General features: G+C 39.2%; 1 protein-coding gene across 1 annotated transcript in view; it reads left to right on the top strand.

The window, feature by feature from the left end:
• Positions 1-13,335, top strand: part of TMEM132B (transmembrane protein 132B) — a 253,799-nt gene extending 240,464 nt beyond the window's left edge. The window contains exons 6-9 of the mRNA XM_059827764.1: positions 578-783; positions 8,880-9,153; positions 10,574-10,765; positions 12,019-13,335. Coding sequence (XP_059683747.1) covers positions 578-783; positions 8,880-9,153; positions 10,574-10,765; positions 12,019-13,173 — 1,827 coding nt within the window. The 3' untranslated portion in view covers positions 13,174-13,335. The remainder of the gene's footprint in view (positions 1-577; positions 784-8,879; positions 9,154-10,573; positions 10,766-12,018) is intronic.
• The last annotated feature ends 6,783 nt before the right edge of the window (positions 13,336-20,118 follow it).

Here is a 20,118-nt window from a genome sequence, read left to right as displayed (position 1 = left end):
GTATAGACCCCACGTGCTAGTTTTGGCAGTAATTTCCTATAATAACACAGAGTAACTATTAATGCATTTGCTAAAACGATTACTGAGAAGTTCTAAAAATTAATGCTTCTGCTGCACTTCTGCTCATGAGCCATAAGGGGATCTTCTTTGTCTTTCAGCATTACAGCGCTCAAGGAAAAAAAGAAAGGATTCTGTTTTATGGTTCTGAGTCAGTCTTTTTCTTCCTAACATATGGCCCCATTTTTTCCAGGTTCTTTAAGCAAGTTGTAAACATAAACTTTGATGCACATGGAGTTTGATTCATGAAGAGTTTAATTTGCCTGGTATAAAAGATTCACGTAGGTTATATAACATCATTAAATTATTTTTGTAGTTTGAGTAGTATCCATTGAGGAAAGCAGAACTGTTTCCCGGGGGTCCATTTATCACTGTTTGTGACTAATTAGAAAACTGAAAATACAATATGCATGGCTCACATTATCAGTGTTGTCTTTGGACTGATGTATCATTCCCCGTGCTTTCTCAGGAACTTTTATTCATTTTCTAATTAATTTTTTTCCTTTTTTTATTTTTTAAGGTTTCTGACAGATGTGACTCCATCTTCGTTAATGGCAAGGAAATGAAAAGCAAAGTGGATACTATTGTTAACTTCACTTACCAGCATTTTACCACCCAATTAGAAGTGACGGTCTGGGTTCCACGGCTCCCGCTGCAGATAGAGATCTCTGACACAGAGCTTAGCCAGATCAAAGGCTGGAGGATACCCGTCACCTCCAATAAAAGGTATGCTTACAGCACTGGCACAGTCAGATACGTGCCAGGGCCTCTGATTTTAGAACACAACAAATTTTTAGAGTATTTCTCAGAATCTAAACTCTCCTGTTTAAAATTAGCTTTACGGTCTGTCTTAGCCTTCATTATAACATCCAGCAATGATATCAGTAGGCTACATTTTATCCTGATCTATATAGTTTAGAAGTCACTGGCTTTGCCTGGAGCATTAATCAATTCCACACAATCGCAGGAAATCGTATCATAAACTCTGATGTGCAAATCTGAGGAAAAGAACCTGGACTTCCCCCATCCTGTACGTAACATCGTGTGGGGGTGTGTGTGTGGGTGTGTGTGTGAGATATTCAGCACTGCCAGTGCTGACGTTTCTGTCTACAGTGCTAAATAAAATAGGGTCAGGAAGGGAGTCAGGTCACTGGGCACTGGCAGGGGAGTTGGGCTAGATGATCTTTAAAGGTCCCTTCCAACCCAAACCATTCTATGAGTCTATGACTTTGGATGATTAGTCAGTCTTTGTACAGATGCAACTCTACAGCAGAGCTGGCTGAAGCATTATTTAGTAGATCTGAATTAGGCAAAAAACCCACTTCTTATGCTGCTGTTGAAGACTATATTCTGATGAACAGATTCTACCAGGACAAATGTGGATGGGAAAAAAAAAAAAAAAACAGGAGGGAGGGGGGCAGGGATTTTGACCTCTGTTCTGTCCATCCCTCCTGAAATACCGATTGTAGAGTAAGCATCATTTGGACAATTTGCAAGATTAAGAACTTCCAGGAACGCTGCTATATTGGTGGATTTCAGGCTAAGTTGAAAAATACTACTGGAGAGCAAGGCAGGACACCAGCTCAGATTTATAATGCAGTGAAAAAGCGTTTCTGGCAGCAGCAACTGTAGTGCTAAACACTGTGGCAGTTCTAGCTAAAGCACTCGATTTGCCCAGGAGAATGTCTCAGCTATTGAAGAGCCTTAAAGAACCCAAAGAGACAGTGGTGGAGTAGAATTTCTAATCTAACACTTTATGAGGGCATAAACCTAAGCGTAATAGGACCCAATTTATAGGATACTCAGATAATGAGCTCAAAGAAGGGGACTGACTTACCTCTTGGCTATGTGGACATTTTTTCTGTCTATGACAGAGGAGGTGATGAGGATCTGGCACAAGACAAATTTGTGTGTTTGTGTCAGTGATAAAGGCAAAGTCGCCATTTGTGGAAGGAAGAGATGTGCTAGGTGATGAATGAACTGAACATATGCCAGCTGCTTAAAGTTTCCCTTAACTTACCTTCTGCCTGTAATGTTCCTAGTGCTGTAACGCTCCCTTAGGCGCAGCTCCTACTAAAACCAGTGGGGATTTTGCTGAGTAAATGACTGCAGGATTAGGCTGTTGATGTTTATTATAGGAGTAAACTTTCAGCAGCAAGCTCAGTGAGTTAGACATTCAACTGTGGTTAACGGTCGTGGACATTCTGACTTTAAACCCATTACACACAGTGCTGGAGATTTACCCCCTGGTGTCTAGTTCTGATTTATTTGGCCAGCTGAAATAAAGATAATGGTCTGAGAGTCTGCTCTGTTTGCAAGCTGGCAAGTGGTGCGAGTTTGCTGCTGCTCAGATTGCATCTGAACTGCTGGCACATCTTCTGCAAGCATTTTCCGTGAAGGGTGGAAGAGAAAGTATGGACACTGTATCATTCCCCAGAATTGCAGCTGGTGGTTTATGACATTGTGTGTCAGCAGTCCATGCCCGTGTGAACGGGAAAGGTTTCAACTAGAAATAAAGTATCTCTTGTTCTATGGAACATTCATGTGGATTTTTTTTAACTTCGGGGGGGCGGGGGGGGTATTCTAAATCAATAGGCAATCTAGAACTAGCATTAGTTATGCTCACTCTGACATTTACTTTGTACATAAGGTTTTTTACATTTCCTTTCTTTTTAGATTTGGATGGGTTTTACTTGAGATTTAGTGGCTTTTCATTTTTTTTTTTATTTTTCTCTTTAATTTTTAATCTGTTTATACCTCCGTCTCCTTCATAGCTACATGTTTCCCGATATCCTAATCATGGGGGAGTTTTTATGATGAGTTTTTAAATAGTGACCTGAAGCACACAAGACATTTGGACTATGGTCAGGAGCTGCGGGCTGGTTTCCTGAATCCTCATTCAGTGATATAGCCTGAAGGCCACATTCGCTTATTCTGAAAAATGGTTCAGCCTGTAATTCTTCACAGTGCCCTCCTGGTACATATAATACAGGGTTAGTGCTGTACAGTGAGAAGGTTGTCTTGTGTGATACCTGAGAGTAGGTTTGAAAAACCTCTTTTCTTCTTGAAAAACAAAAACCCAAGCATTTCCCGGCAGGTGTGGTAGCCATAGCATTGTATTGCTTCAACTTCATTTTCATATAAGAGCCAGTATTTGCAGTTTCCATGAGGGTTTGATAACTATCCTTAAAGGAAACTAATTTGAAAAGAAGAGGGCATCTAACTCTTGGAGGCTTTTGAAAGTCCCTGCCAACAGGCTTAGGCAGTCTTAAATTTAGGTTCAGTTGCACATGGCCCACAGGTCAACTGAAACTATGTCACTGTCCTCAGGTTTAGTCGTGGAAGGATTGTAATGTGTCTTCTTCATTCCTCACCTCACCATAGACAAAACCATTTTCTACTCTCCTCCTGTGCACTAGGGCTGGTATCTTCACACCACTCCCTTGTCTTCTCAGCAAGAACTAAACATTGCTATAAAGTAATTCATCAATATGCAGAAGGTAAAATTTTTGAGCATTTCTTACAGGGATTGTGCAGAGACACTTCGGCAACCTCCAAACATTCCTTCATCTCCTCCAGCTCCTCCACTGCCTTGTTCCCACGTGCTCAGCGTGGCTGTGCTGGTTCAGTTGTCTGAGGGGCTGAGCCAGATGGCAAAATATAACTGGGTTTACAATAATCTTTTAAATGTTTTTATTGGTGCTGTTGACAAAAGAAACGCTTGTGAAACTACTGCTTCAGCATGGCTGTTCTTCATCTGAATATAGCTGCTTCTATTTCAGACCTGAAGAAGTGTTTATATGCCCCAAATCACATCTGTTCTTTCTAGTAATGTTTGTTGATCTAATAAAATGTATTGCCTCTCCCTATAAACCCTGTCATGTTTGTAATTGTAAAATACATGTGATTACAGACATGTTTGCTTACCTAACTTCTTGAATAATTTCCAAAAAGCAATGAAAAAGACAGGGTCTTTACAAAAAATTTACAAATGCCACATGCCTTGCTCAGTTTGAACTGTGTCGGTTTTCACCCGAACTGCTGTAAGAGCAGGAACTTGCTAGAGGAACAGAAAGAAAAACCAGGCTGCTTTTATGATAGAAACTGGAAAAAAAGTAGTCTCCCCTATGTAAGAGCAATAATACAATTTACCAGATCAGTCTGTAAATACATGGCAAACTGTTATTATTATCCAGAGGAGAACTTGATCTATGGCGTGTGCTACTGCAGCTATGAAGAGCCTCCCTTTCCAGATGAAAGTCAGCTCTGTGGATCGGCTCATGACTAATGCGTGGTACGCGATCCTTGAACTAGCACGGGCTAACAGAAACCACTCCTGCAAGGGGCTGCAGAAAAGCCCACAATCTCAGCAAACAAAAGGTGTATATTTAAATTTAAGTCAAATATGAGAGCATAGAAGAGGTCCAGGCAGACTCTGCTGGTCTAACAAGAACATTTATATTGATTCCTCATGCGTCTGCAAAATAATTACCTTCTTTTTGAAGTTCCGCACTAATTGTATGCACATACATTTACATGGGATGAGTGGCTTCAACTTGCATTAATAGGAATTGCATGGCTGAAGTCTCACAGAACAAGCTGGAAATTTAATTTAAGTAAATATTTGCAACTGGGATAAGCACATTGTTTTCATGAGGCTCCCAGGGAGGCAGACATCTCACAGTGCGACTCCAGCATATGCTTCAGTGTCAGGCACGTAGTTTACTGGACTTTTACCAGTGTCTGGCCTTGCTGAACAGTAACTGACAAAGCCATTACTAAGTCATGGTGACTGCAAACCTCTCAGTAGCATAGAGCTTCGACACCTACCAAACAGAGTTAAGCCAGACATGATATTGCTTATGAATGGCAGGCTGGTGAACTAATGGTTAGTTAGGTGGTAGCTCTACTTTGGTCCTGTCTAGTACTAGAGAAAAAAGCAGGAAACTTAGCCTCAGTTAAATGAAGGAAAAAATAAACTGCTTTAGTTAAACCTCTGTGTGAGTGCTGCCACTCAGAAATAAAGCCATACTTTAAGGCGAATTCAGTGAAACTGGATTTAGACCATTCCATTTGTGAATAACAACATCCACACAAAGCTTGAACACGCTGTAAATTCACTCCTGTAGTTAACTGACTCTAATGTGCTATGAGATAAAGCCATAGAGATTTTTGTTACTAGGTAGACTGTATTTTCAAGATCTGTAAAGGCACCAAATTGCATTTCTTCTTGAACTGTGAGTTCAGCTATGTGCAACTTATTTCTGTAGCTTCCACAAAATCAACTTCTAGTGGCTTGGTTTTTGTATCTGAAATAATTTTTTTTTTTCAATTAGGGGTGTTGCAAATGTTTTTTTAAATACATGACTCTTTTTGATGAGTATTTCAAATTCAAACCCAGCAAAAAACTGATTTCTTTAGGGGTTTTTAACAGAAAATTAGCATCTGGCCCAAGAACTTGATGCCTGGTTTGAGAGTGGTGCAAATTAAAAGAGACATACTTAAACTGCTCACAGACAGTGTCTATAATACAAAGTTGACAGATCACAGATTAGATCAGTGCCAGCAGGCACCTTTGAAACAGGGCTGCTGTTTTGACTCAGCTTTCTGGCAAAGGGTTTCTCTGTGTGAAATGTAAATTAAATGTAATTCTGGCAACCTTGGTTCACTCCAGAAAAGCAAAAAATCTTCCAAGCAAGTTTGCAAAGCAGCAAGAAGTAGGGTAAGAAGGATTCTGAGAAATACCCAGGGCTAACCTCGGAGATGTCCAAGGGGTAAAAAAAGCACAATATAGCAATAGCTTGTATTCATGAGGACATGTCTTAAAAAGAAAATGAGCTCATTGCTTAATGAAGGATTTTAAGCCTACTGAAAACACTGTAACAAGAAGTTTAAGACTGTAAAGAGAACTATGCAATTCAATGGATCTCAAATATTTTGTTGGGCCCATGGAAACAAAACACTGAAACGCTCTAACTTACTAACTGAATCATGGATTTGTGGCTTTGAAGTGGAAATGGATATAATTTGTTTAAAAAAAGAAAAAACTTGAGTTGGTACCTGGTAAGGCAGATTTGCAAAGCTTGTACTGACAATTCAAACACCTCTCTTTTTACTTTGCACTGACGTAAGAAAGTGCCTTGCCCATTCCATGGTTTAGGGATGCTTTTCTGATGTTCCACATTTGCATGCAATAGAAACCATGTATTTCTAAGGAGAAGGATACAGATACAAACACCTATAAATGTTTTTGTAACAAAATGGAGCCCTTACCTTTGTTAGAGATACCACAAGGAAAGAGTTGGACTTGAATCATCTTTTTTTTTGGTTGGTAGTACTGGCTGCCCATGCAGTCTTAAGTCCGGTAATAAGGGCAGGAGTGCTCCTTCTGTGCCCTTATGCAACACTCCGTATCTCTGCCATTCTTTCCACAACTCCCATTTCAGAGCTGTATGGGACTAGGGTTGGAAAATTCTTTCTCTCAAAGTTGTTTTGAATATATTTCCTCTTGAACAGTCCAGTAGTCTAAAGTTTTAGACAGTGAAAGTAGAAATAAATAAGTGCAGAAATAAATATGAATAACAGTAACACATGGGATCTGAGTAGAACATCTGGTTATGTAACAGAAATCAGAAAACAGAGTTCTGTAAAAAAAATTAAGTCAGCGTGAATATTGAACATGTGAACATTTTTCTTCAAGCCACAGAACACTGGTTCTGTGTCTCTTTTCCCATAACAAAACTGGTTTCACTGGTTCTGTGTCTCTTTTCCCCAAAATCCTGTAAGTACTTCTTACCTGAATAGCTCCTGCACATTCTTCTCCAATTCTGCACAGGTACTAATGTTACCGTCTGTATTACTAAAAGAGTGTCAAATCCCAAAATCTCAGAGCTAAGCCTGGTTTTCCCAAAGTCTGGGATTATTCAGAGCTGGGTTATGGTTTAGATGAGCTGAAGAGGGTCAGAATACAGGAATAAGTTGGAAGTGGGAACGTTAAGGAGTTCATAAACTCTTTTATAGCACTATAAAGCCAAAAGTAATCTAAATAGACATGGGCCACATAAGCTCTATGAATATCCCCTTTCCAGTCCTGTCCTTGCGGCTGTTTTGCTGACTGGCTGGCTTCAGCTCATAGTCCAGATTGACACATGTGTTGGGAAGAAGAGAACAATTGAAAATTTCCCTTAAATACCCAGCTAGTCTAACTCTGTAAGACTGATTTCTTTGTGTAGTGTAAATCCTATTTTAGGATCCTGGTTTTTTCTTAACAATTCAGTGGTTATTCAATGATGTTTCATTTAGTGACTAATGATGGACACTTGTTTTACACACTCAAAACCAAAAAGGCTGTACCAAGTGCCATTTACTTGAGGTTGAATGTATATATTCAGCTAACAATTGATGCATTGAAAATGTATTTCCAGTGTGTTAGATTCTGCAACACCAGGACTTTCTGTCATTTTGAAGAGCATAAGGGCTTTTCTTAGATACATTTTCAGCTTACTGTTCGCCAACTTTGTCATAAAACAATTTATAACAAAAGCAATTCTGTTTTATAATAGTTTTTCATAGCTGGTATTTCAAAGGAGAAGATAAAGGAAAACAGTAAACACAATACTACTTCCCAAAATACTGTTAAAAATAAGAGGCTTACCCTGTATTTCCCGCCCTTGCTATAGAGATGGCTTCAGGCTCAATAAAGAAGTAAAGGAGGAAGGCAAATTTCTGAGCAATGAATTCCACAGCATGGGGGCATAATGAGTAAAAGCGTGACCACCTAGTGCTTAACACTTGACGTGAAAGATAAGAGAATCCATGTGTTGGTCCCAAGGAATAAACAATAGCAACAACAAAAAAAAAAAAAGACAGGAAACTGGGTTTTAAACCAGACAAAATTCTGTGAGGTGTGACAGCACTGCTATCATGTACAAATCACTGTGATGCCTGATATAAGGCTTTTGGAAAGCTGTTACATTGTCACGGGTTATATTTTGCAAGGGGAGCAGATAGTTAGAAAACGTTAAAGAAAGTGTGTCTAATGCCACAATTGTTTCTATGGGGTGAGCAATAGTCTCAACAGTCTGGCATGGTGTTTGTACATCTGGGTAATTGATGTCCTGAGCGGTAACTTAAGTGTCTAATTCGGTGTTTTGGAAGCCCCACGTGGTCATTACATGACTAAATATACCAGACACTTGTATGAACTGTATGAGATATAAGGTGAAATCATGGTGTATTTCTCAAATGCAGAGGGCTACAAGGTAAGAGACGTGGGATAAGGTGGGGCGGCATTACCTAAGCAGGGAATCCTGAATGTGTTACAATAGTTTTGAAGAGATGAGCAAAGTGATACAAACGTTAGGGGCAAAGGTGGAGGAAAGGATGCTAAAACATCTCCCTTCCCTGCTGAGCTGCTGCAGGGGTTTGTTCCAGAACTGCCCTCTCATAAACATTTCACACTGCTTTCCTTGGCCCTCTGCAAGATTTGACTGCCGCTTGGAGACACTATGAACAAGCGGTGGTTCCACTGAAATCTCAGCAATGGCAGACATATTTTCAATTTGCTAGGAGGTCCCACTCAAACAAAGAATTCACTAACAAACAGAAGTGACAGTGGCTTTTAAATTGTACAGCACAAAAAAGCTGTACAAGCACCTGACCCAGATGTAGTAACCTACACATCCAAAATGGGGTTTCCTATTTCTCACACAGTAGCAGATGATGATAACTTTAATCTAATTGAAAATGCCGCGCAGCTGAAGCTCTGCAGTGTTGTAGGGAGATCATGGCAATGCAGATAACAAACCTGGATCTATTTACAGGCCTACCCGTGACAGTGAGGATGAAGAGGATGATGAGAAAAAAGGAAGAGGTTGTACCCTCCAGTATCAGCATGCAATGGTGCGAGTCCTTACGCAGTTTGTAGCTGAATCCTCTGAGTTTGGAGGCCACCTGACCTATATGCTAGGCTCTGAGTGGCAGTTTGACATCACTGACCTTGTGACTGATTTCATGAAGGTAGAAGAACCCAAGATCGCTAAGCTTCAAGATGGCCGAGTTCTGGTTGGTCGTGAGCACGGCATCACCACGGTCCAGGTACAGCCTAAGATGTATCTGCAGCTTCCGTAGAGAGAGTTCTGGATGCACACACACACACACACACGCGCGAACTAGTTAGCTTATAAAATTAATTGCTCTCAGAAAAACACAAGCTGAAAAAAATTACATGCTAAACGTAAAAGGAAGTTTGACTGGGTTTTCATTTTTGCTATTTGTCACTTCCATGAAATACCTTAAGGTGAGACTTCTGAAGGTAGTTATCCATGTTAATGATGGATACAACAACACAGTGAGATTTTTCTGAACAGTGAAACAGGTTATATGATGCACACAACTAGCTTCTTTTAATCTCAGTGGGACCTCATGAACCTAACTGTTAGGACATTTTACCAAAGATCTACATGCATCTTTATATGCTTCAGCATCTTTGAAAAATTAGTCCCTTTATGTTCACAAAATGAAACACAAAAACTGGACACAAAAATAGTCTTCAGAAATCTTTCAGTGTTCATGTTCACCACTTGTCTCTCTGTCTAACTTCATGCATATTTCTTAATCAAAACAAAGGAATACGAGCATTGGGGCTCTTATTAACTGCAAACATCCGTGATGTTCCAGTCACACTGTTTCCTTTGTAGTCAACACAAAGGAACAGGTACTTCTGGGTTCAGCCCCTTTCAGCCTAAAACAAAAATCACAAAGAGGTCAAGGGATTTCTGCCCTTAAAATGTCTCTTTCACTCCAGTGACTAGAAAAGAGCAGAAGGCAGCTAGCTCCAATGCAGGTAGCTACACTGTAGATTTCTCATGTTAGTTTAGACAAATCGCACCTCAAATATTTTGGGCTTGAACCAGCTGCTTCTGGCATCAGAAGAAAGATAACTGTCTCATTCCGAACATGTTAGAAACAAGGTCTTAGAGCAAACTGACAGGACTATTTTTGGCATTGAAAAATGCAGACAGGGACCCAGTGGGATTTTCAAAGTCCTTTTGCAAATCTCACTTTCATTTCATTCAGGTCCTCTGTCCCTATAAAGGCAGCAGGCCGAGTTCGTATCAGCCAGGCTTTGTACACTTGTTTATTCTCTTACCGAGTTTCAGTGTTAATCAGGGTCTTACGCTGTGTCTTGTGCTATACTGCATTCATAGGAGGTTTTATAGACCATACAAAAATTACTTTTTTTTTAAAAACAAATCCATTTAATTTAATCTATACTCCACCGTTGAGATGAAGCTGCAATTTTGAAGTGATTGGTTGTTTTATTAAATTATTTTTGTAAATAAAGTAATTTAGCAGAAAATGAGTGTAATGTCTTGGGGGAAACATCAATTATAGCTTATACATGGATGTGACAAACCTGAGATTAATCCAAAGTGTTATGCCGATTAGAGTCTAATCTCGCTTTACAACACAGTTAGTTGCTGTTTCATGCAAGGCGTTTGCTTTCTCTTTCAAGGTTCTGTCACCTCTTTCTGATTCCATCTTGGCAGAGAAGACAGTGATAGTTCTAGATGACCGTGTAACCATTACAGATCTAGGAGTACAACTAGTTTCAGGCTTGTCCCTCTCCTTACAAATCAGTAAAGGAAATAAGAGAGCTATCGTTTCTACCACCTCTGCATACGATATCCTTCATACTCCGAAACAGGTATGATCCAAAAGAGTATATAGAATTAATTTATTTGTTTACTGTACTTTGTCAGAAGCTAGGGAAAAGCTACTTGCTGTAAATTTTAGACAGCATATATAATGTATGGCTTTGTGAAAAGCAGTAACTTCACATAGTAAAGGCTGTTGGTCTTACTGACCAACTCCTACAGGTGCAAACACCCATACAGAATGACCGTTAAACTCTTCAGAACTAGTTTGGAGACCTGCGCAGCAAGGGAGAGTGATGGACATGTCTGTGCATGCGTAATGCTGTAGAGAGCATGTACGTGCCACTCAAGACACTTTTTCTATGGGAACATATGGCTTAGCTATGTAAGCAGAGGTAGAAACCCCATCCTTAAGAGTCTCACAAAGTCAGTTCAGCCAAAAGGACCTTTTGGCTGCATGTATGGAAGTTTTCATGACCTTCATTGCTGAAATCCAATGAGTTTGAGCTTGCTTTGAACCATATAATCTGAGGAATTAAATAGCTTTCGATGAGACCACAGAATAAATTACATATATCTATTTATTGTATTTCTTATAGAATTGAGACTCTGTATCACTAGAAAGTGTAACTATCTTTTCAGCACTAGCAATTTGCAGTAAGAAGACAAATTGTTTTGGTCAAAACATCTTTAAAAATGTCATTTTTGTGAGTGTTTCTATAGTTCCCAGAAAGGAATACAATCACTGTTGTATATTTCATGTAATCTTGTATAGCTGAAAACATGACAGAAAATTTAAAATATTGCATTGAGATGTGTTCTTAACCTAGTTTGTTTTAATGGGCTGAATGGGATCAACAGACCGACACATAACAGCTCTGCACGTTATATTAAATGTGGCATTAGAACTGCAGTATTACGAAAATTCCCCATTATAGGGCCTTCATAAAATTAATTAACCAGGACTTTGGAAATAAGATTATTTTCATCATGGGGCCCTGGCATTCAAAAGAGGCTTCTCACTTCAGACTGAAAAAAAGAATTGTCAATTTTTTTTTTGTCAGCACCTTTGGTAGTTCCTGAAGATAAGATACATGCCTAAGTGGTCTAGAGAACACAAATCTGCAAGAAGAAAATGAGAAGCAGAGTAGACGTTTTGATTTTATTTTTTTAAAAAACAAAATAAACCAAAGTTAAACTGTGTATTTATTTTGCCAATGTCAAACAGACTTAAACAACTGAGTGTCTGATATGTGCTCTCTTACCTTTCACACAATTTTTTTCTCATCCTCTCTCCCCGCAGGAAGCCATAGTCAGTGCTTGGGTTTTGTTCAGTGATGGGTCAGTGACACCGTTAGATATCTATGACTCCAAGGACTTCTCGATCACCATCACTTCACTGGATGAGATGGTAGTGTCTGCACACCAAAACCTTCAGTCCAGATGGCCTGCGATAGTGGCGGAAGGGGATGGGCAAGGACCTTTGATTAAAATTGAAATGGTCATCAGTGAGCCGTGTCAGAAGACTAAGCGGAAGAGCATTCTGGCTGTTGGGAAAGGAAGTGTCAAAGTGAAGTTTGGTCAAAAAGATTCTGACCAAAAAGGAAGCAGTAATGACATCGATGATGTGGATAGAGATTTTAAAAGCCATGCAAGCAATTCTATAGAGAAACCTGCAGAACAAGAGAGGACAGCACAAGAATGGTCCAAAAACCATGAGGACACGTCCAGTCATGAGGACAATGCAAACAAAAGCACAACTTTCATATCTCCCATTGATCAGGAGTCCCTGGAGGATGGACAGCTCCAAAATAACCCAACTGCCTTCACAGGTTTCCCTACACAAGTAGAAATACCAGGAGAAAACAATCCCAGTGATCTTACGTTGACTTCAAGAGGCTTAACAGATTTGGAGATTGGCATGTATGCCCTGCTGTGTGTTTTCTGCTTAGCAATCTTGGTCTTTTTGATTAACTGTGTGGCATTTGCGTGGAAGTACAGGCATAAAAGATTTGCTGTGAGTGAGCAAGGCAACATCCCCCATTCCCATGATTGGGTCTGGCTTGGAAATGAGGTTGAACTGCTGGAAAACCCAGTTGACATTTCACTCCCGTCAGAGGAGTGCACTACCATGATTGACAGAGGAATGCAGTTTGAAGAAAGCAACTTTCTCCTTAATGGGAGTTCTCAGAAGACTCTTCATAATCATATCCTCAGATCCTCTGAGTACCTTTGTGAAAAAGAAGTTAAAAGTGAACCTCTAAATCCTTCTGGCCCAAAGCAGAAGCGAGTAAAGTTCACTTCATATACAACAATACTGCCGGAGGATGGAGGTCCCTACACCAACTCAATTCTATTTGACAGTGATGATAATATTAAATGGGTATGCCAAGATATGAATCTTGGTGATTCCAAGGAACTTAGGGACTATATGGAAAGACTGCAAGACAATATGTAAAACTACTTTCTTATGTTTGTAATCACCTTTATGCCTTCTGTTTATGGATGGTGGAGCAGTCAGTCCAGTCAGCAATAGGAACAAGACAGTCCAACCTTGGAGTTACTGAGATGATAACCTGATATCACTGAGCAGGTACAAGAGGCTGGCTGAGTTAAACCTGTTTCACCACAAACCAGGATGTGCCCCTAAAACAGCTACCTGTAGGTGTTGGAGGTGTCACACATGATGGCTGTTTTTGTATACTGCCTGGTACTAGCAAAATGCTAATACAACTACGCTCAGACTCAGAGGAGACTTCATTTGTTTGTCATCTCTCATGATAAATGGTAAATCAGAAAAGAAAGGGATATGTGTTTGCATTGGTTTTTCTAGTCGTCGTCCTTTGTAAAGCACAGTGGACATTTCTTGCTTACAGCCTGAAACAAGGCTTACATTAAAAGGGATCTGAATGAATCTAATTTTATTGCCTATGTGCAATGCAGCCAAGTAGTCTTATTATTTTTTACAGATATAAAAACCCCCATGTGGTTAATTTCTTTTCCTATTGTTTATGAATTTTATTTGACTTTGGGAACATTAAGTATTTCCTTTGAAGGGTTTTTTTTTTTCAGTTGTACCAAAGTGTAGTACAGTAATATTTATAATGATTTAAGTTTTCTATTCATCTGCATCAGCCCCTAGAGAGACCTCCTTCATCACTGATTATCTTTCTCCTTTCCATAGGGGTGTATGGGTCATTAGTATTTGAAACATAGAAAGGTATTAGAACTCTCACTGGGGAAGGGTTATATCTTCTTACAGGGAACTGTAAATACAATAATAAACCCTGGAAAATAAAAATCAAGGAGTAGCCCTGGGTTTACTTTTGTCATTGCTAACATGAAAAAGTAACCTGCAACCAAACAGCACATACTTCAAAGGAAAATGCTTTGTTTGAAACAGCAGCTTGGTTGACAATACACATTATTATCAGAATGAGAAAGTCAAATGTGGTACGGAAATGCACGGAGTAGGAAGGAAGTTTCCTAGCAAATAAGCAAAGGCTTGCAGTCAGTTTACTTTGTACTAATTAATACATTGATGGTAGCATTTAGCAGGACAAAGAAGTCCATGCTCAGTGGCTAATGCCCCAGATCTTGTCTAAAACATCTCTGGCCATAAGACCCTTAAAGAGAAAAACTTTACACCAAGTTTCATTAGAAAAGGAAGAAGGAAAGAAATGACACACTGAGCACATTATAAAGTGACTAGTCCCAATTTTAACAAGAAAAACATGCTGGAGATTCAAAGCTGCCATTTCGTATGCATTACATGTATTTATTTATTTACTGAAGGATGACTGAAGTAAGTAAGTCAAAAATTACAGTTAGAAAAAACCCTGAATCTACATAATACTTAACAAAACCAGTAAAGCACATGTTCTTGTGATGGGTCCTGTGCAATAAATACAAGATCCAAACTACGACTGCCTTACATACCATCGTTCCCATCTTTTAGGTAGATCAATAAAGGATTTGAATTTTGTAATTCAGTTCTGAGATTAGAACAGATCAGACAACCTTAACTATGGGAAATTCTGCATTTGGATTCTAATCCACAACTGGGAACATATTTAATATAACTGTTGCAAAATATGAGGATTTTAATGGTGAGACTAGAAAGTGAGAACACCAGGCTTATATAAGTGATTAGAGACTTATGTTTGCTGGCACTGAACTGCATAGTGAGGGGATGGCATCTGTTATAATCTAATTTTAAGTAGAGCAAATAATAGAGCACAGAGATGCTTCTATTTCATAAGGGATGCAGCACTTGTGTGTCAAGTGACATCTTGGGTTGTTTAACAAATGTTCTCTCCTCTTTAGATGATCCAGACCTCGTAAGGAAATATTAATTCCTACTATTTGATCCTTGTTACTAACAACATAAAAATCCCTTTTTAGAATTTAACATCTCTTCCCAACGTGTTATTTTGTATTTGACCCAACCATAAACCACGTGTATTGTTTGCACAAGAGTACATGAGTATAAATCAACCACAAATAAATTCAGTAGTGAAATCGGAGGAAACAACTTGCTGATGGTAGTTGCAGAGGGCAACAGCACTGCTGTTTTCATGAATGCTTATCCACCAGTTTACCAGTGCACCTACAATCTCACAGCTGTATACTGGACTCCACAACCCATTTCTTCACTGTGGCCTCAGCTCTGCTCAGTACACCGTCAGATGCTGAAGTCCATCCCTAGTCAGTGCCACATAAGCACAGTGAGTGCCAAGGGACTTACAGTTGTGCTTAGATGCTCTTCTCACTCATTAAGGGGTAATGGAAGTCAACAGCTTGACTGACTTGTTCAGGAAATTTCCCTTTGAGGGCTATGGCTTGAAAGGCTGAGGATTGCTACGTCAGGGTGCCTCTCTACTGTCATATTGTTGTGTCCCTGAACTTGCACCCGAGGCCTAATCCCTGGTTGTCCATAATACCTACAAGCAGCTACACATTCAGGCTGCATGCCAGTGTGTGAAGGAAGGACAGTCCTACTTGCAGTGTGGACATTGCTAGAAGCCATCAAAGGAGACCTCAGGCTTTTTCAGCATTTACTTGCCACGTGGCTTGCAAAGCCCTGTGCTTTCAGATGTTGCTGCTGAAGACAGTTATAAATGCAGGGATCCAGGACTGCTAGTGTTGGGCCAGAAATACTTCCATTCTGGTGTTTAGGAATGTATCTAAAATACTCTCTGGAGTAACTAGGACCTGCGTTCTATTTACCATAGAGTGGTAAAGTCCTAGCTCAGTACAGTATCTGTCAGCGTGGTCGTGAAGTTCTTCGACGAAGTTCTCGGTGGCTGAATGTGGGGCTTCTTTAGAGTTGTGACTTTTGCAGTTATAGGCATTATACACATATCTATCTATTACAAATACAGCCCATTAGAAAGGAGTACAGCCACTACTGGTGATCAGCTAAACAATGGAATTCGATACAGCCATCCACAAAAAGACCCCTCCACAAATCTGGCAATAGGGAGGAAAAAAAAATCTACAACTGCATATTCATATAACCTTTCTTTTTGTTTTACCTCACATGTTGTTACATGAAAGATCTGACATGGAAAAAATGGCAATACAAGAACCAAAAGAGGTGGGAAGAGAGGATTCTATTCTCAGTAAAACTGGGATAACACCAATAAAGTGGACCTGTTCTGGATTTATGCTGGTTTAAGCGCCTATGCTACTTCTCATAAAATCAAAAGGAAAATAATTTAGGTTAATATATTTGATGCAAAATATAATTCTGAGTTGATCAGTCCTTTTTAAATGAAATGTCTCAAATTTTAGTGTCAAAATGATGACATGATTTAAATGTAAGTAAATTAAATTTAAAATTATTTTTAAAACCCACAATTTTCTGATTCACCTAGATTTTTTTCAATGACTCTTTTAAAATAAAGTCTTTTATTTATGGAATATATAATATTCCGCTTTGCTGTTAAATGAACAGCATTTATACGTTGATAAAAGTATATCTGCTTTTGAGATTGCAAAGCAAAGGTAGCCAAATGATCAAAAGGCACAATATGTATGCATGTATGCAGGAAACTAAAATTGCATAAAAAAGAAAATAGAAACTATACTGACATATTAATTAGAATTACGCTTCAGTAGGTACCCAGGAATGCAACACCTGCAATTTAATACTGAACAAACAACACATCTTAGTTATGGCGTGTATAGAGAAGACATTGGGAGCAAGTTCCTTTGCCTGCTATCAAGGAAAGACAGTATGTAGTATCAATGCATATACCAGGAGACACCCAGGAAAAATTCTGTAAGCAAAGAGTGGATTAATGGAACATGGGGAGTTTGTGAACTTTAAAAATAAAGCTGATGCCAGACCCTCAACTCTTGTAAATCAGAGCTGAGCGATTTATGGCAGCTGAACACTGGCATACTGAGAATGGAGGAGCCAGAGCTTGTATTTTTCATCTGTGCAGAACTTTTTATTTCATCTGGCCATCACACACAGCCTAGCTCCACATGGCTTGTCTACGCCTTCTTTCTCCTTTAAGTAAGAACTTAGGAAAACAGTGCCCTGCTCTCCTCTTGATGTAGAACCACATGGATGGATGCTTTGAGCTGTTGTTTCTTAATTCATATTGGGGAATGTACAAGAAAATCTTACAGCCATACAACACAGTACAAACAGTCCATTATATAATGGAAAAAAACCCCTGTATTTCAAGGTAGAGTACCCTATGAATGAAATACCAATTTTTCATAGTGGATATGCTCTTTTCTGAAACAAAAAATCATGTGCACTACATTGAAATACACTATAGTGTATTGTGAAATGCATACATTAATTGCTGAATCTATAACACTGAATATGTATATACATCACACCTGAGATATTTATACAATATAATAAGTCCTAGATGTATAACATAATGACTTCTGTACAAAATAAACTGTAAGTTAAGACAATGAAAGAGAACTTTTATATCTGTGTAATTTGTATGCTGATTAAGTTATTCAAGCCTCAGTTTTCATCTTTAAATGTGCCCTTTAAAAAAAATACTTATTTTCTACAGGCAGATGTCTGAAATAAAGACTGCCCTCTTCAGAAAAGAAGCAACTGAAAGACTGTGAAAGAAACAGATTCTGCTGGAGAAATAAACATAATGTTCATGTGATTTTTTTTTAAAACTGACTAAACTGATTTTGCTTTTATAGTGGTCAAGGTGATCCGCTGGTTGGTTTGGGGGTGATGTGTCCCTGCAACGTGAACAGTAAATCAGCAGAATCACCAGCACAGGGATTGCTCATGTGCCTCTTTGCTCAAAACAACACAGATTACCGGATTATACAGTCCAAGGGTTTCACCCAACCTTCCCTGCAAATGGTTCTCCAGCACTCTTCCTGCAGTGAGTGATCCTTTCCCAGCACCAAATATAAAGAACAGATGAACATATTAAATGACCATTGTCTTGCAAAGCACAGTAGAGATACGTTTGCATCTAAAGGAAAGGGTGACAAACTTAACCTGTCCCTTTAGCTCTCCAGTGTGAATCATAGGTCAGATTTTTCATTCAGTGTTCTGAATTTCCTTATGTTCCCATTAGAATCAAAGAGTCTCAAAATTATTAAGTTACCACTGGCCTCATCGCAAGAGCTAGTAGAGTAGCCTGCTAATGCCAAAACAGGAAACTGAGCCTCAGTTTTTAGCTTTTGCTTGAGGTCTTGGAGATGGTGGCAGAACCAGAAACACAGACTCTCCTGAAATCTCCCGGTGTAATTGGGCCTCCCACAGACAATACAGTACTGGACGTCGGCGCTCAGGGGGTGCCTCTGTTGTCCTCTTGCTGCTTTCAGCTGGACCACGTTTGAGATCTCACTGTACAAACTCACTGCAAAGGTATGGGCTGCCTTTGTACTAATGGGAGCAATTTAACATCACTTGAACGATTTAATGATCGCTGTTGTCATTTCTAATGTATTGAAACGCGTTTTTATATAAAGTCAGTTGGATGAATGGATTGAAAACTGTGATTTAGGAAGTGCCTCAGAGAACCTAAACTTTAATGTGCTTTGGGCACAAATTCCAGTCGGTCACCACTTAGTGTTCTCGGCAGTAAAATAAGAAACATTTTTCGTAAATGACACTTTTTTTGTACTGGCAGTTATATTTAGTCCCTATTTGACTATTACTACCACACCCTTCCCCTTAGCAGCATCTTACTAAAGAAATGCCAGTGGATCTATTCACACTGCAGTGCTCTACTCAGTACAACTAAAGGTATCAAACTATGAGCTTTTACAGAAAAACAGTCTTTACAGTTATATTTTACACACACACAAACATACACACATTCTCAACTGTTCGAAACAACTACCATAGGTGTAGATTTTAACTACCAGTGTGTGTGTGCTACGAACCGAAAATAATTACCTGCAGTCATTTGGGAAAAAAATAGCCCAACAAATACCACTTTTTTTTTCTTCCAAAAAAGTGAGCCCTCAGGATTTGGCAGGCAAGAGGCCCGCATAGTGATATTTGTCACAAATTAAATTGGCCAGATCCTGAAGGCTGTCTTAGTTAAAACTCCCACTGGTCTTGTTAGGAGCTGGACTGAGACAGGACCAGAGACGGACAATTACCAGTCAGGTCTGGAGCCTGAGAGGTTGGATATGTCCTTGTATTACATAAAACTGGGCCCTGCTGTTTCAAACCAGGAGCACCTCTAGCTGGTACCAAACAGAGCGAGTGATGGTGTTTAGAGTTGACATGACTGGTGACACATTGCATTATGTAGTATTCATGAACCTTATGAGATTTTCTTTGGTGGAAATGGAGCCAGTGTGCAAAATTAGCTATTCTTTATAATTCTGCACCCTCCCAATATAGTCCTTATTGCATAACTTTATGGTTTTACTTTTTTTTTCCGCCCAGTGATCCACGTGGCCAGTGTCTGCAAAAGTTTGGTTACTGAGGGAATAAAACTGAGCTGTCTTATTGAAAGAGGCAGTTTATTTAAGAAATTAAAGCAAAATGGATGATGTTTTGAGACCTGTTCTGAGCCCCTTAAAGTGTTATCATAGCATTATTTGCTTCCAGAAACATACATATCAGCATAAGGATTTATAAGCCAATGCAAATGAAGACTTATGTCATTCCTTTTGATAATCTTGGGTTAGCCTATCTGAAAATCAATGGGATCTGATGATATAAAAACCAAGTAAGGAGCTCAAGATTTAGTGGAAATGAACAATGGATATTTTTAATCCTCCAATTTAAATTTGTGGTAGGCAGAGCAGAATACACTCTCCTATGCCACAGTATTATCTGTAGGATTTTTTTTTAATCAGTAGGCTTTAAAAATGAAAAAACATAGGCCATATGAACAAAATTCTGATCTCGTGGAAATCTATGACTATTACAAAGCAT

The sequence above is a fragment of the Gavia stellata genome, chromosome 21 (assembly GCF_030936135.1).
Source record: "Gavia stellata isolate bGavSte3 chromosome 21, bGavSte3.hap2, whole genome shotgun sequence".
In the NCBI taxonomy this organism is placed as follows: Eukaryota; Metazoa; Chordata; class Aves; order Gaviiformes; family Gaviidae; genus Gavia; species Gavia stellata.
The sequence above is the reverse complement of the archived record's forward strand: the minus strand, read 5'-3'. Positions and strand labels throughout refer to the sequence as shown.